Raw genomic sequence first — 16,646 nt, forward strand, 5'->3', positions numbered from 1 at the left:
CCATCACCCTCTTTTCTCAGAAGGCAATGAAAGGGGGAACCTTACTTCTCCTGTCTCTTGTGTAAGAAGCATCTCATATTACTCATCTTAAAACCTTACAAAACACTGACTATTGCAATATAAGAGCAGCTTATTCAAGTTAGGTCAGCTTAGCAGTCTTATCCCAAGGTTGCAAGAAAGTTAAAAATGCTACACAGTCCCACATTTATTTTTGGAAGAAAAACTCTTCACCAACGTCTCCTAAAATAAACCATTTATTGAGAAAAACCTTTTTTGTTTTTTAGATTTCATTAATCAGCCTTGTGCATAACAAATCCAAAGCTTGCCAAAAACAAATAAACAAAAACCCCAGTAAAAGTTCACAGTCAGTGCACTCAAACAGATTAAAAAACAAGGTCCATAAACGCCTGATAACACTACAGCATTTTTCTGAACCTAGAGAGTTCAAAAATACTACATATTAACAATACAAGTTCTCAGTCAAATGAGAAACAGGAGAAGGAACAAAAAGGGTATGGTCCATATACAGTAGTAATGGCACTTTCACTGAAACATGCAGCTTCTTTCAACTTGCGGACACGTCACGTGAGCAACACGTGCCGAGTAAAATGTACAGGAGCAGCAGAGGAAGTGACACCGTCACTTGTGCAGTCTTCGTTAAGGTCAACTTTTATACTGTTTCTCAGCACAGTCTTTATGTAAATATTACATACAGCAGTGATTCAAATCTTGTCAGACTGGAAAAGGCCAGAGATTGAGTAACTTCATTCTTCATCTGTGCAAACCTGTGAAGGAAGTAAAAGGCAATTACTTCAGCCATCTCCCTCCTGCAGCAAGATGACGATAACAGATCAATTTCCTTCACATCTTTGAAGTTTTCTTCCCTCCCTTGTTCCACAGGAATGCATTACAAGTGTTTGTATGGCAGTACCGATATTCCCACTGCCAGTGTGCATCCTTTAGGTGCCTAAAGCAGTGTCCACACCTCTGATGGGTGGGATCTGCTACAGCTGCACTGGTGAGGGGTGGGTGATGATCCCAGACACATTCATGCTGAACCAGAACACCAAAGTGATCAACTTCATGCTGGAAAATGAGACAGAATTTGATAACCTACTGCGCTCCTACTTTTCAAAAAAGAAGTTACTAATACATCTCAGTTGGTAGCTGTGAATATTTGCCTGTTCTTAAGGAAGCATCACCCCATAGTTCACGCAAGAACTGCAGACTTTTATAGCAGCTGCCAGATAAAACATTCAGTGTGACCTTAAGGTTAAGTATGAACTTAAAAGAAAAGCAGTCCTTTGCACGGAAGAATGGGAGAGCTCTCAAGCTTGTGCTGTTTTACTTTTTATGGAGGGGGCCCTTATCTTCAAAAACCTGTGCATTCGCTGAAGTTTTTGCTGCAAAGCCCTTCAGAGCCGATTCACTACTAATGAGTTGAAGCCTGACTTGTCTTTTTAACATAACACATTTCAAAACAGCAGTGGAAGTTTATTGCATGGTGCACACCACATCCTGTATCACATGCCTGCTGAAAACGTGCTTCTGGAAAGATGCCAATCCATGTTACCTGAACAGCATCAACTTGCTACCAGCCCCTTACCATGGTACCAACCCCTGTGGCATCACTGAGAACAAAAAGCCAACTAAAAGCTGTTCCCCATTCCCAGTCTGCAGCTTTTGTAGCCAAAGTCATCAGACAAACCTTAACAAAAGGATGATCGAGAAGCTGGCTGGCCGTCCACCTCATCTTTGGGTCACTTTCCAGGCAGTGGCAAAGGAAGTCTTTCCCTTCTGGGCTCACTTTGTCAGGAATAGGAGGTTTATGACCCATCCCCACTTTATACATGATCTGGAAGTTGTGCTCATATTCATGCCAAGGCCTCTGCAACAGGTAACAGCATTGCTAAGCTAAGTGCAAGCTTTAGTGAGTAACTTGCTACCCACTAGAGCAGGTATTTCTGTGCTCCAGGAAATGAAAAACCATCCCAGTCTTTGCAGACTTAACTGTGACAAACTGCTGAGATTTGGACCAGAACATGCAGAAGAACTGCTGAGAATAGTTTGCATTTCATCAGTACAGGAAACATCCCTACCTTGCCCGTGACCATCTCTATGACAACACAGCCCAGGCTCCAGATGTCTGCTGCACGTCCGTGCCCTTCTCCTTTAGCTCTAGTGATTACTTCTGGAGCCATGTATGCTTTGAAACAACATATATGATGCCATCAGTTCATACAGCAGAAAGAACACTATACATCAAGTGACTGACTGGGTAAATCAAATGCTTTTTAAAATACACAATGAATTACTACTCAGGTTTTACTGCTAAGTTTTGCCATTTGGTGGTTTCTTGTTCTTTGACATGTTTTCAGCACAACTGTCTTTCAGTTTGAAAAGGGATATTGAAAATGCTGTTAGAGTACATGCTTTCAGCTACTGCCATTTTCTGAAAATGGATTAAGCAGGTGTTTAATGAAGAGTAGTTTCACTAAGGCTGCAGAGGAAAATACAACCCCAGGAAACACATGCTCCAGCATCTCTATAGTTACAGACAAACACAGTTTCAACTCTCACATTATATCATTCACTGATTGTTTTGGCTTCTGGATGTAAAGCACAAAAGCAGATGAGGTAAAATCAAGTTTCCCTGAAATACATGGGTTTACTTCAGACTTCTGGCAGGTATCTTCTTTTATGGTAACTAGACAAGTACCTGCCTAGCACAAGCTTCCTTACCTGCAGTCCCCAAGGTACTGTTCACTTCTCCAGGCATTGTCTGGGTATTGTTCTTCAACTTCACTGAGCAGCCAAAGTCTCCTAGTTTAATCAGTCCAGATGAGGTAAGAAAGATGTTGGCTCCTAGGAAATACAAGGAAACACAGACACGCTTGTTTAAACCAGAGCTGAATTGAGGAATGAGGGCTTCTCAATATAGCCTTGGAAGCTGCAGTGGATAATAGCTGAATTCACACTTAGATCTTCACCTGTGAATTACATGTGGAATATGACAGCATTAAAGATGTTCTGGTGAGTTTGTGCTAACATGAAATGTACGGGAAGTTGACAAGTGTTCAAATAAAACAAAAACCAGTACGGCAGGCAAATTAAACAGCTTTCCATACAAGCTCGTTACAAGAAATGAATCCTTCAGGAATTCCAGTGCTTCTCCTTGTGAGCATTAAACTCAGAAGAAACTGCTTCCTGGCAGAGGCCATTGCTGAGTCCCTAGCTCTAGTATCTATAGTTCTTCTGAGTCAAGACAGATGATACCACGTTTGTCAATAAAAATAGTGTGGCCAGCAGGACGAGGGAAGGGACTGTCCCCCGTACTTAGCGCTGCTGAGGCTGCACCTCAAGTGCTGTGTCCAGCTCTGAGCCCCTCATTACAAGGACATTGAGGTGCTGGAGCAAGTCCAGAGAAGGGCAAAGGAGTTGATGAAGGGTCTGGAGCACAAGTCCTGTGAGGAGTGGCTGAGGGAGCTGGGGATGTTTAGCCTGGATAAGAGGAGACTCAGGGGTGACCTCATTGCTCTCTACAACTGCCTGAAAGGAGGGTGTAGCCAGGTGGGGATCTGCATCTTCTACCAGGCAACCAGGGACAGAACAAGAGCAAATGGCCTCAAGCAGCACTAGAGGAGGTTCAGGTTGGACATCAGGAGGAATTTCCTCACTGAAAGAGTGCTCAGGCATGGAAACAGGCTGCCCAGGTGTTGGTGGTCACCGTCCCTGGAAGTGTTCAAGATACAAACAGGCATGGCACTCAGTGCCACAGTTTAGCTGTCTGACATGGTGGTTTGTCCAAGGTTGGACTCAGTCTTGAGGTCTGTTCCAACCTTAATTGACCCTATGGTCACAGCTGACTTAAAAAACAGAGTTTACAGCATTTTATTACATATACTACCAAGTGCCTACTCCTATTGCACTTCCAGAGTAATTTTTGGAGGAGGACTACCATTAAAATAACTTGCTATATTGGCAGTTTACACTAGAAAAAACTTCCCTAGCATAGTTAAAAATCTCCAAAGGAAATCTGTAAGTGGCTTCAAGTCAGTTGCTCAACACAAGAGAACAAAATAAAGTAAAATAAAATAAAACAAGTGGTTTTGACAACCTGTGGTTTTCTTTCACTCAGCATCCTGCCAAAGTAATTCATTTTGACAGCAACAGAAAGCAGGTAGAGCATAAGGAGCTCCTTATGTCAGGCCACATTCTGGACTCTGCAAGTATCACAATGAAAGCACAAGTAGGTTGCAAGTATAACTTGGCAGAAATAGAGCTTCATCTGTGATTTTTCTTGAGGAAAGATGGACAGTACTGCACAAAACAAACTGCTCACCTACTCTAGGAATAGGCAGAAGTTGGGGATTTCACTACACATAGCCTCTTCCCATGTCACACAGAAGATTCACTCAAAATGGCTCATCTCAATAAAACTTTCCAGAGTTTCTCACTTTTGTTCCACCTTGAGCAGTGCAGAAATTCTTGGCTGCTCCTCCTTTGCATTAGTCTTAGTTAATAGCTTTTTCCCATTTACTTGGTTGGGCATCCCAAGATATTCAGAAAGAATACAAAGAAGTTCAAGTCAAAAAAAGGCAGTGCAGATCAATGGTGCCAAAACCCTGCCTGTTTCTCAAAGGACTCTCTGACTACTCTGACAATAGCTGGTAACTATTTAGTCCAAGAGGTGTTACATAGAACTGCAATTAATGGGTGAGCAAAATCACTGACAGAAGGTGATAGATTGGCATTTAGGAAAACAAAGAGAAACGCCTAAGGAAGTTAAAACTGATGGCAGCTGATGGAAGTTTGTCTCCTAGCCAACAGCTGGCCATTTCTAAGAATTGACAGCAGTTTTAACCATTGAAAAGTGAGATCAACCTGTGAACACCACCTTAAGACCTAAGCCTGGGAATTTCTTTGTCTCTCTTTGTTTCCTGGCTGTGAAAGGTAACAGAGCTCTAGCTGGCCTCCCGTTCCCTGCCCAGCCCATGTGGCTCGGGCGGGGGCTGGGCTGGGCCCAGCGGCTCCCGGCCGGGAGATGGGGCCTGCGGGGCTTGTCCTGGGCTCTGGTCGGGCCAGGCCAGTCCCTGGCTCGGCTGCAGTTTTGTTTTTGCTGTGACTGAATTCACCAGAGACTGCCGAGTAAAGAAAGAAAAAGCTCTTGACCTGCGGCGTGCTGAGACAGTGACCACACTCTCCAGAGCAGCCATGAAGAATCTTCCATCGCAGACAACTCCACCTGCTGCTCCGGCAGAGATCACAGAACCATCTACAAAGCCTGGGCAAGATTTTAACCTTTTCATTACACAGATGAGACTTGCAGATTAATCCTTTTATCCAGAGAGAGAAAAAGAGAGTGATCAACATGTAAAGAGACTTTATAAACTAACAGAGACAATAAAGAAAAGAATTAAACTTCAGAAGAGGTAGAGAATAAGGAGATGCTTTATAAGCTGAAATATTTTTCTGTTAAAGCTATGGAGATGGACAAGAATGTTCTGAAAAACTCCTTTAATTCATGACAGAGTATATTGGGAGGAATGGAGTGTTCAAAGTTTAGATTTTGAGCAAGAGGTGGAGTAATTGTGATACAGTGAGGTGCTGGAACAGAGTGAGGAGAAGTAATAGTTGAAGATTTGTAGTCTTGTAGAGGCAAAGAGAAAACTTCTGTTTCCAGGGAAGCTGACAGAGACAGATGAAGAGAACTTTTGCCTTTGAATAACATCCTTAAAAATGCCATCCCTAGACTCATTGACCCATACACACCTCAGAGTGATGTGAAATGGGAGGAGTGAACTGATGACAGATTTCCAGGCAGCTGGCATCAGAAAAATAGAAAGCTATAACAGAAATAGTTTTCTTGTGAGAAACTCCATAGATTAGCAGAAGAAGACTTCTGTTTCTCTACAGAGACTGATGAAAATATTCTAGCAGGAATTGGGGACTGTTTAAACACCAAAGTTCCAAAGTTTTTTTGTCTCTATGTTGTCATGTAAACAAAAGAATGGTTGGGTAGTGGGAGAAAAAAGGGTTTTCTGGAAGTTTTATTTTAGTTTTCTTATTCTTCTAGTTTTGTTAATAAACTTTCTTTATTCCTTTTAAGTTTTAAGCCCATTTTGCTCTTGTTCTAATCCACATCTCACAGCAAGAAATGAGTAAGTTTTCTAGCAATTTTTTAGTTACTGCTTTAAAACCACGACACAGAATCAAATTCCAACTTTCAGCTGCTGTAGACTTTTACAAGTCCTGAAAGAATTAACATCCAGGGAATACAACTCATCTCCACATTGTGTACAATGGCTTCCCACTGCTGTCATTCAGATGCTTGCACATCCTCTGAAATTCTTTCAGTGGATTCTGCAGTTTGCCATCAGTGGGACCTATATTCAGTCATCCTGCAATCACAGATGTGTGTGTAATGGAGTTGGGTAGACCATCCCTCAGCTTTTTGAATGAAGGATCCGGAAAGACACAAAGCAGTACAAGAAGGCTGCTTGCTGGGACACTAAGTATAGGCAATGCATTAGGAGAGTGACAGCTTCTTCTTCCTTTGAACTGTCTGCTTTTCCAATGTTTTCAAGCAGTTGTTTATCAGATACAAAGTAGGTGTAAACAAGGAGCTTAGGAAAAACAGTCATCACTAGCAAACACTTTTTCAAGGACCTTCTGGAAACCTGTGTTTCCATTCCTCAAGAAAGCAACATGAAAATTTCATCGAAGGCTACAAAGTGTTTCCAACTACTACAGGGGAAGGAGCCTAGCAGTGGTGAAGTGCAACAATCTCTTTGACAGAATTTAGGTTACTGGAAAAATCTAGTTTAATACAGCTTAAGTATTCTTCTTCCAAGGCCTTTCAAACTAAACTTTGTCCCTTTTAATAAAAAGTAATGACAATTTAGCCTAAGTATTAACATGAAAGCTCCTGTGAGCCCTTTTCCTGAAAGCACTTGGAACTGTCAAATGGAATAAAGCACTGAACCAAAATTTCGGCAAGACAGAGACAGCACTTAAAGACTCATGTTGCAGACACTTTCTGTCAGCTTCCACTGATGTGATATAACTGGAGCCTGTTTTGTAAACCGCTTGCTCAGAAACAAAGACCAGACTGTAAGAGGAGTCTTTAAAAAGGGCAAATGAAACCTGCACAGAATCCAGCAGGACCCGTGTAAGAAGAGCAGACAAGAGGTGAGTACTCTGAAGATGCCTGATGCTTTTTTTACGTTTGACAGTTAACAGTACTGGGAATGTAACAAAATTCGTACATATCCTACATGTCATGGTTAATAGGCAAAATAAACCAAAGACCATGAGTAGAACGGCAGAAAGGGACCACCCCCATCTGTTCCTTCTCTCCCTCTACACCAGCACTGTCTGAAGCACCATCCCTGGATGCACTTGGCAGAGGCAGGAGGTTCCCCAGTTGTGCACAGCCCTCCTGCTGCTACACCACAGGTCCTCCTGGGCACACTGTGAAGAGCCAGTGTCAGACGCCACACTCCTGCCAGAGCAGCCAAGAGCTAAAGCATTTATACTCAATTTTCATGCCCTGTACCTCTGCCCAATCAGCCCCATAGTAAGAACAGTGGAAACTGCACTAGCGTGATAGTCCAAAGGTTTAGGTGGAAATCCTGTGAGTCCATGGAGCAGTACAAAAAGCCTCACTAAAGGCTGTGCTGTACTTTCAGAAAAAGAGGCAGCTCAGACATTCCACAGCCAGTGCTTAAGCAGTGCAGAGCCAAATTCATTCAAGAAAAAGCAGGAAAAATGCTACCCCTTGGATGAGAAAATCAGCTTTCGCATACCCTTTTTCTCAGTCTCTTGGAGAGCATGACACATGCCCATAGTCTCCTGTTGCTGTTTTCCAGCTCTTGCTGAATGACATTCCTTCCTTTGTGCTTATCAGGAAGACAGGATAGCAGAAACTCTGAGCTAACAACAAGGTTACAAGAAGAAAATTATACTGCTGTTTGACAAACTTTTTGGTATAGAGCATCTCATTCACAGGTTTCTGATTTACTAAAGCTGCAGATACAATCCTTTCATTTTCTGTGTTCATCCAGGCACTCTTCAGGAACATGCCCTTCTCTCCTGAAGAGAATCTACCAGGCATGGCCTCATTAATTCACCTCAATTCAGCACTTTTGAGATCACACCATGAGTGCTGTGTCTTGTTTTTAGGCTCTCCAGCACAAGAGAGACAACGACACACTGGAACAAACCCAGGACAGTGGCACCAAGGATGTTCAGAGGGCTGGTGCACCTGACATACAAGGAAAGGCTGCAAGATGGGTTTGCTCAGCTTGAAGAAGGGATGCTCGGGGGATGTGCGTGCAGGGGATTTACTGCTGATTTCAGCTGTGTAATGGGAGGATAGCAAGACTGCGGAAACAGGCTTTTCCTTCAGAGGCACACTGTGAAATGGTCACGCAGCAATGGACACCACAGCAACCTTTGCACATTCCAGGGAGCTATCAGTAACAAAGCTTTTCACAGTGGGGATAGGTCAGTCATTGGAACAGGGGCTCTCCATCCCTGGAGATACACATATATCTCACCTCAACAATGTCCTGAGCAATCTGATCTGACATTGGATCTGATACTAAGACTGGCCCTGTTTAGGACAGAGGGCTGAGAGGTGTCCATAGGTTCCCTCCAGCATTAAACATTCCATCATTCTGCATAACTGACCAGAAGAGCTTCCTTACACAAAGTGAAATAATTCTAACCAAGGAAACTGGGCTCAGCCACAGGAATTAAAATTCAATACCCAGAACAGAGCTTAAAAGAGTATCACAACAGACTACCTCCTGCTACAGACCAGCAGCTCCTGCTTTTCACAATGATGCAGATTAAGCAAAAGCAGTGTAGTCAAATGTAACAACCAGACAACACAACCCTCCATCTGCCCTCACCACCACAGGTTGAAAAACATTTTGGCAACTGCATCTTGCTTTGTCTTTTACTCACATAGAGCTGGGTGCCATAAAAGCACCTGAAAGACAACAGTGGCACAAGGGGACACTACTAACCAAAAGTCTATTTTTGAGCACAAGGTACTTGCAGACACAAGTACAGGTATCTCACAGGATACAGATAAACAATCATTTTAAGAATTGCTTATCTGCTGCTTAAAGAAATAGATCCACAGTGATATTTAGCAAACTGGCCATAAGAGATCTAGTATGATCTAACAGTGAGATTTTCATAGGAAAGCAGTTTTAACAGTCAGAATGTCATTCTTATCAGAAAAATAAGAGTACCAGTCCACACAAGAGAAAACTAAAATTAGAGTGTTCTTTACTGCTGTTAGCCTGAAAACTTGGGTATGCAATGTTACCATAAAAGAAAGTCAATGAGCAAAAGACTTCCAATGCATCACGTAACTTTTATAAAAATACCCTCGGTGGTCTGTCTTTATATTCTGCCATGGAATTTCAGGAAGGTCTATACACAGATGTGCCTGCAGTGACCCTCTGTTACTCTCAAGAAACATTCACAACATTTGACGTAAGGAACCTGTTGTGACAGAAATGCTCTCAGGTAACACAACAGTACAGTTCTGTTAAACAGCTTTTCTCACTCCATGTGCTTCCCTGAAGAGCAGAAGACCTATTTGGAAACATATCCAGATATCAGCAATGACACAGAGCAGCACAAAAGAAATCCCTGTCAGCCAGCCTTGGATTTTGATCACAACGAGCTTCCAGGAGAGCATAATCCAGCTAAGCAGAACCTGGACAAGGAATGATCAAGAAAAGGGCAAGGAGGAAACTGTGAAAAGCACAAAGGGAAATCCACAACTGGAGAGAAACCTTTGGTGAGGAAGGAGAACCAGAAAAGGTAAGACTGCTGGGGAATGGGAGTGAGGGAAAGTGTTTTCTAGAAAAAAAAAGCCAAAACTGACTCAAGAGTGGCCTACCTGGGTGGAAGGCCTCTGGATCGTAGATAGTTCTTTTCCCAAATGAGAAGCACGAGGCCAAAGGACCAAGAGCAACTGGGAACCTCCTACACTGCTGCGGTGATTCAAAACCCTGTGAGCAAGAGGGACATAGAAACCCAGCATCGTTGGGTTGCACTGCCTTGTCACAAAATGAGCATTCACAGGGCATATTGTGTGCATTGCTTCCCCTACCTTCGTCTAAGTCTCCTGCCATTGGTGAGTCAAATATGCCAGACTAACAAAATCAAGATAACCAGACATGGAGGATGTTGTTGGAAGGCGCAGAAAAAGAAAAATGAACCTGAAATGAGGACTGACACTGGGTATCTTAAATGCCAACCCCCCACCTTGGTTACTGTAGTTTCAGTCTGCTAATTACGTACGCAAATGCTGACAGCCAGGCACGAGAAGATAAATGTAGGGAAAAAAAACACTAGATAAAGGGATATCCTAAAATCACTTAAGTTATTTTAACAACAGTTTTGTTACTAAGTTTAATCAGCCATTCATCTGAAATTCCAAAACTCTTTGGGAAAATGGAGTCACAAGGAAAAGTTCTGATGCACAACTCTAGCACAGTACACTGCCTGTCAGCTCCAGAAAACATCACTTACAAGCACAGACAAGAAGGAAAACGGCATTACATAACTCAGTGCATTAGTACTAAAAATGCAAGGACTAATAACTGAGTTTAGATAAATCCCCAATAATGTTAACAACCTCTAAAAAATCTATATAAAGCATGGGCAAAATTTATGAGTTTGAAATGACAATTGTGAAGTTTTCTTTTTTACAATCTACACTTAAAAGAAAAAGCATGAAACTAGCCAGTAACTTGTAAACTGAAAAGTTAGTGGAAGGTTTTATACAAATAATGGCTGCATGGATAATGCACACTAAATATGCAAATACATCCCACCCATCCTTCCCCCTGATCTCATTTATCACACTGAAACAACAACATTACCTTTTGGTTAACATTACCTTTAATGTCTCGATGAACAATACCATGTTCATGTAGTACATTGATAGCAATCGTGATCTGCTTTGAGTACAGTCTAATGACATGCTCCTGAAGGCCCAGTTTTGATACCTCCTCCAGAGTGCCCTCATCACAGTACTCCATGAAGATGTACATTTCTTCCTGTTTTGGAAACCAAACCAGATTTTATTTGGTATAATTTTTTATATTTTAAACACTGAATTAAGATAAAGTTGCCTTTACCTCCTTCATTATTCATGAACTAAATAATGAAAGTATCATGTAATGTCTTAACGAAAGTATGACTTACCATGAAATATCTAATAAATCATCTCTTCAGAACTCGATTCTCTCTAGCATGCTGCAACCTAACATGTTCTATTGCACAGCTATGGAAACTCTCTGCTACATGCCTATCTCCATCATTTGTACATAACTGATACTATTTGGTGGTATGAAAATACAGTGTGCTTTGGTATCAACCAAAAGACACTTTGGAAACCTTGGAGGTGTATTACACAGATATTTATAGAGATTCTTTTCTTATTTAGAGAAGGGGGAAAAAAAGGTAAAAAAAATGTTTTGGGCTTGTTTTTTATCCCTTCTCTCTGTCTCAGTTCCTGCTGTAATCCTGTTTTGATTGCTTGGAATGGGCAAGTTTTTTGTTCTTTGCTGTGGCTTGAACAAGCATGCCAACTATTATCTTCAAGGAAAAATTAGGTTTCTGCTCCCACTCTGTCTCCAAGCCCAGCTGATTTCAGACAGGCTGAATTAATATAAAAAGATGGCAAAGACACCAAGCTCTTAGAAACTAGTCTGAGAAATCAACGACACAGTGGCACAGACACCCAAATTTCTGTCTCCAAACAAAGAACTGCAGAAACTATGTTCCCTTCTAAATCAGCATTAAGTTACCAAAACAACTTATTGCATATTGAGCAAATCAGTCAAATCCAAGCAGAACTTTCCAGCAAGACATCAGGACTTGAGACTCACAAGTGGGAAGAGCATGTGGAAAGCAGAGAGTAATAAAAAATTTGGTATCTTAGCACACAACTCTGGAATCCAACTCCATAGAAAAATACATTGCATTAGTTCTGCTGCTCAAGCAAGAAAATTTGCTTTTTCTCTCTGCAGAGATGCTAGCCAAATTCCAATACTTGTCTGGCATCAATATTTGAATGCCAGCACAAGATTTTTCCAGGAATCAACATGATACAAGTACAACAGGGACAGGTTTTAGCCTGTCTTGTCTTTATCTACATACAGAAGTTACCATACCATATATGACATAACTTGCCTTTAGACCAGTTCCACAGAGTAGCAGCATAAAATAGCTCCAGCATTACTCACTCTATTCACTTATTTTAAGCCTTCTCTGTTTATGTGCCAGCTCCAAAACGTCCCACCAAACTATGTTACAGAGATCTTGATATGCAGAGGAAAAAAGACACACTGCTATTCACAGAGATAACCAGATAAGATTAACTAGAATGTTCTCATGTAAAAACCTCCAATAATGCAAAGCTTCTTAAAATTTTCTCTTTGCCTTATAAAAAAGCCCCAATAATTTATGTTTTCTTACCCTGTGGAGCTCCACACCAAAATAACGAACCAGATTAGGGTGTTTGATGCCTTCAAAGATCTTCAGTTCATCAGCTGTTTCTTTGATGGTTTTGTGATCATTAGGTTGAAATCTTATCTGCAAGATAAATTTGTCATTATTTTGCTGCTATCTCAAAATAAGGAACAAAAAGAGCAAACAACCTATCCTAAACTCCAGCATAACAAAAAGCTTTGTTGTTGTTGTTAAATAGCACCATCACCCAAAAAGATCCGAAATACCTCTCTCCATTCCCAAACTGAAACAAATAAAGCACCCTAAGCTATTTCTGGAAAATAACCTACAACTACGATGATTTATAAACTTTATTAGAGCAAAATTATGTTATTTAAATGTGTCAATACACTCATGTGCAGATATATATATATAGATATATATATATATATCTCTTCTGTGCTTCCTTTCTAGTTTAAGTGCAGTAGACAGACACAATACAAGAGAATCTGAAAGCAATGCCAGAGAGAGCCATCATTCAACCAAGACTTTTGCCAGGTACTTCATCACCAGAGAGTCTAAGGGATCTCTTTGGGGGGTTTATTCACTGAGAATGAGGCAGCTGCAAGGAAAAGGTGTGGCATGGAACAAATACAATCAAAGGTTTTGATGAAAGAAACAGATTTTCATTACTTCTCATAGTCCACATGCTGTGATGGACTATTCAATGAGGAAAAACATTATCAGGTGTTCTGAAAAACTGATTTAAAACTTCTAACCATGCAAAGATAAGCAAGATGAACAGCAAGTTATGGAAGATGCTACTTTTATCATATTATAATATGGTAAATATATATATATATATATATATATATATATATATATAAAAAATTCTGTTAAAAAACAGAAGCTTCATTAAATGAGTGCAGGACAACTGCTAAAGAAATAAATGCACACATATTGCCTTCAGTTGCTAGGATGTTATGATTGTTACATTCTGTGTAACAATTCCAGGATACAGTTTGTACTCAAGCAGTGGTAAAATTAAATATATGAAGATTACAAAAAGGTGAAAAATTATATTCAATTATTTTACATATTCCCTAATGCATAGTTGCAATACTATGTATTTGTAAGAAAGCTTGTCCACTGTAATTTAAAGTTTAATGACAGTGTGGTTGAGGTAATACATTGTGAAGAAATCTTGGTGCAAGGGCAAGGGAATGCAGTGTTCTTAACCGGTTCAAAAAAAAAAAAAAATCAATAAATCTATCTTCTCCCAAGTTATTCTTAAAGAAATCCAGAAAAGCCTTTTATTTGGAAGTTGCAAGCAGTTTTCATTCAAGCCTAGTGAAACAAACATCTGTCAAACAAGATCTATTTATGAGATTACTTCAGCTTCTGCTAAAGAGCACACACATGCTAACCTGCAAACAGCACCTGCATCTAGAAAGCAACTGTGAATTACAGAAACAGAGTGCAACTGATGGGAAGAGGAAATATTGAGGAAAAAACATAAAGGCAACAAAATCTCAAGTGTTGGTATTAGTCAGTAACTGAGTATGGTACAAGAAGTTAAGCACAAGCCCAATCTTGCTTTTTTACACCTTGGAGATCACATACATATTGTGTGTGTGTGTGTGTGTGTGTGTGTGTGTGTGTAAGAACTGGGTCATAAAATGTAACCACTGCAGCATCCAATGGCTGTCAGAGTAACTGCTGTGAATAGTTAATGCTTGCAGTTGTCTAAAGAAGAAGAAGAAATGCATTAAAACTAAACAACTAAAATACAACGAAAAATTGAAAAACAACTAAATAATTGAAAATAAAAGCAACCACAAGGTGTTGTAGGGGAAACAGATCTCTACGTCAACACAGCTTTACTTACTTCTATCCTGAAAACTAGATCTTTTGTACCCACCAAGTTAGTCAGCAGTTTTGTGACTCAACCTAGCTCACACTACAGGAGAAGCTGAAAAACATCTGCTGTCACACTTCCTATCTTTTGCTCTAAGGAATGAAGAAAAAAGTAATAAAATGTGAGAGGAAACAGTGCAAAGTAAAATACAAATTTGTGTACAGTCTTCACTAATCCTTCAAAATTATTTAAAATCTCCTAATGGAAGTTCACATATATTAAGCATTAATTTAAATTCACAACCATCCTATGAGATCAGTAAAAAACACATTATCCATTTTACATACATTTAAATTGAAAGTTATAAACCAAAAAGCAACTTGAGGAGAAAGTGCTAACAGCAGCTGTGGCTACATGAAGAAATAACTTGTCTTCTGCGTTAGCTAACAGCAGTGTGCAGAAACCCTCAATGCCTCCTACATCACCCGCATTTGGTTTAGGGAAAAAACAAGGACAGCAGTGATTCTTGCATTCACAGTACTCACTTCCTTCATAGCCATCAGCTCTCCAGTGTCAACACTGATACAGGTATAGACCTTCCCATACTGGCCTTCACCTGCAAAGTTAGAGTAAGGAAAATTCAGTACACTACCTTCAAAAAGCAACAGGTACATCAACTGCAATGAGGAAACGTCACTGCTTTCAACCCTTCCTTTAATTTAAAACTCCAAGTAGCTTTTAACTGTACCAATACCACATTCATAGCCCTAAATTCAAGCTGAGTAGAAGTAAAAACATTAATCGTCTGACCTGAAAGAAAACTTCTCAAGAACAAAGATTTTCCCCCAAAATCCGAAACCAGAGGGTAAAATATGATCATATGGGGAAAACAATAAGATTGGTGAATTAAATCCCAGAGTTCCAACTAATTTCCATTCATATTTCTGGTTCTTCCAAATTCAGAACTTGAACATTTTATAGGGTTAAACACATGCAGGTAACACAAGATCATACCTAAGTAATCATACTAACAAAATCCTTCTCCTTGTTTCCTGTTATTTGACCAGTGAAAACTTTAGTGACCCTCTACATTAAGCAAATCCTAGCCACAACACTATTTTCTATTCTATCATTTTGATTTCAGTAGAGCTGATAATACCTATGCAGAGACTGAAGATTTTTAAAGACAGTTTTCTATTTCCTTCACAAATACTGTTTGGTAGTTTAGCTAGATAAATGAAAGTATAAAGAACATACCAATTTTGTTTCCTCTCTGCCACTTGAAAGTCACTTTTCTCAAACCTACATGCATGACATTATCGTAAGATTTCGGTGTGTCACAAACTTGGCCAATTATGTTCTTCCTTCTCATCTCTCTGTATCTCCTTTCTTCAAACAACTGAACAGACTTTTGAACAGCTTCCATCGGGGCTTGCTTGGAAGCAGTGTCTAAAAAGAGTGATGAACAATTTCCTTGACTGAGAAATATTCACCATTGTATTTTATCATCACATGAAGTAACCAGAGTTAAAAGAAAACAATTTTGTGAGTCTAATTAAGATGCAGGAAAAGAATAAGACATTTTAACAATCACTTATGAATACAAATACATACAAAACTGAGGTAAAATGAGAACAGTGGTACTTCCCTAATCATCTCTTACTTGATTCAAGGAAATCACATTTATGAAACACAAGACGCTTGTTTGCATTTGACCTGTAACTAACCTCTGATAGCAGAAATATGTTAGGGTCATAAAAGCACTAAAGGAAAGAAGGACAGGTAAGTTTTGGTTCTTCAGAAATATGTCAGGTTTCCTGAAATCTTTTGGCATCTGATATTTCAAAGATTCAGACATATTAGAAACTCCAGCTCTCAAGTCTTATCATGAAACAGCATCCTAGTGAGTGAGACCAAAGAGATCCTCAGGGCAGTCTTAGCTCATCCCGTCATAATAAAGCACAAAAAATTATGCACGTCACTGTTGACACCAGTTGCCTAACCTGTTCCTGGCAGACTCCAAAGCATGGAGATGATACTCCCAAACCATATACTCTACTCCCCTACCCATAATTAATACTACTTCCTCTATACTAAATATGCCTTGCTGTAGTTTTAAACCAAAATCTTTGTCTTATTCACAGTATGGACAGTAAAACCAGTTCCCATTACAACAATCTTCTAGAAATTTTCAAGTTTTCCCTCATCTTTTTTTTTTTTAGTTTAAACAAACTGCAATTCCTTCAGTATTTATGTTCTGACTTCTAGATTTCAAAACAAGAATTTGCAATTCTTCCTGTGT

General features: G+C 40.0%; 1 protein-coding gene across 6 annotated transcripts in view; it reads right to left on the bottom strand.

Moving 5' to 3' along the window:
* Positions 1-238: 238 nt before the first annotated feature.
* Positions 239-16,646, bottom strand: part of MAP3K4 (mitogen-activated protein kinase kinase kinase 4) — a 69,765-nt gene continuing 53,357 nt past the window's right edge. For 5 of the 6 annotated variants that reach the window (XM_058834477.1, XM_058834475.1, XM_058834476.1 and 2 more), the window contains 8 exons: positions 15,602-15,793; positions 14,890-14,960; positions 12,514-12,630; positions 10,931-11,090; positions 2,743-2,865; positions 2,100-2,206; positions 1,709-1,888; positions 239-785 (listed from right to left, as the gene is read on the bottom strand). In XM_058834477.1, coding sequence (XP_058690460.1) covers positions 765-785; positions 1,709-1,888; positions 2,100-2,206; positions 2,743-2,865; positions 10,931-11,090; positions 12,514-12,630; positions 14,890-14,960; positions 15,602-15,793 — 971 coding nt within the window. In that variant the 3' untranslated portion in view covers positions 239-764. Of the gene's footprint in view, positions 786-1,708; positions 1,889-2,099; positions 2,207-2,742; positions 2,866-9,925; positions 10,038-10,930; positions 11,091-12,513; positions 12,631-14,889; positions 14,961-15,601; positions 15,794-16,646 lie in introns of those variants that run through there. The other variant, XR_009277141.1, reaches the window with a different exon arrangement.

The sequence above is a fragment of the Poecile atricapillus genome, chromosome 3 (assembly GCF_030490865.1).
Source record: "Poecile atricapillus isolate bPoeAtr1 chromosome 3, bPoeAtr1.hap1, whole genome shotgun sequence".
Lineage (NCBI taxonomy): Eukaryota > Metazoa > Chordata > Aves > Passeriformes > Paridae > Poecile > Poecile atricapillus.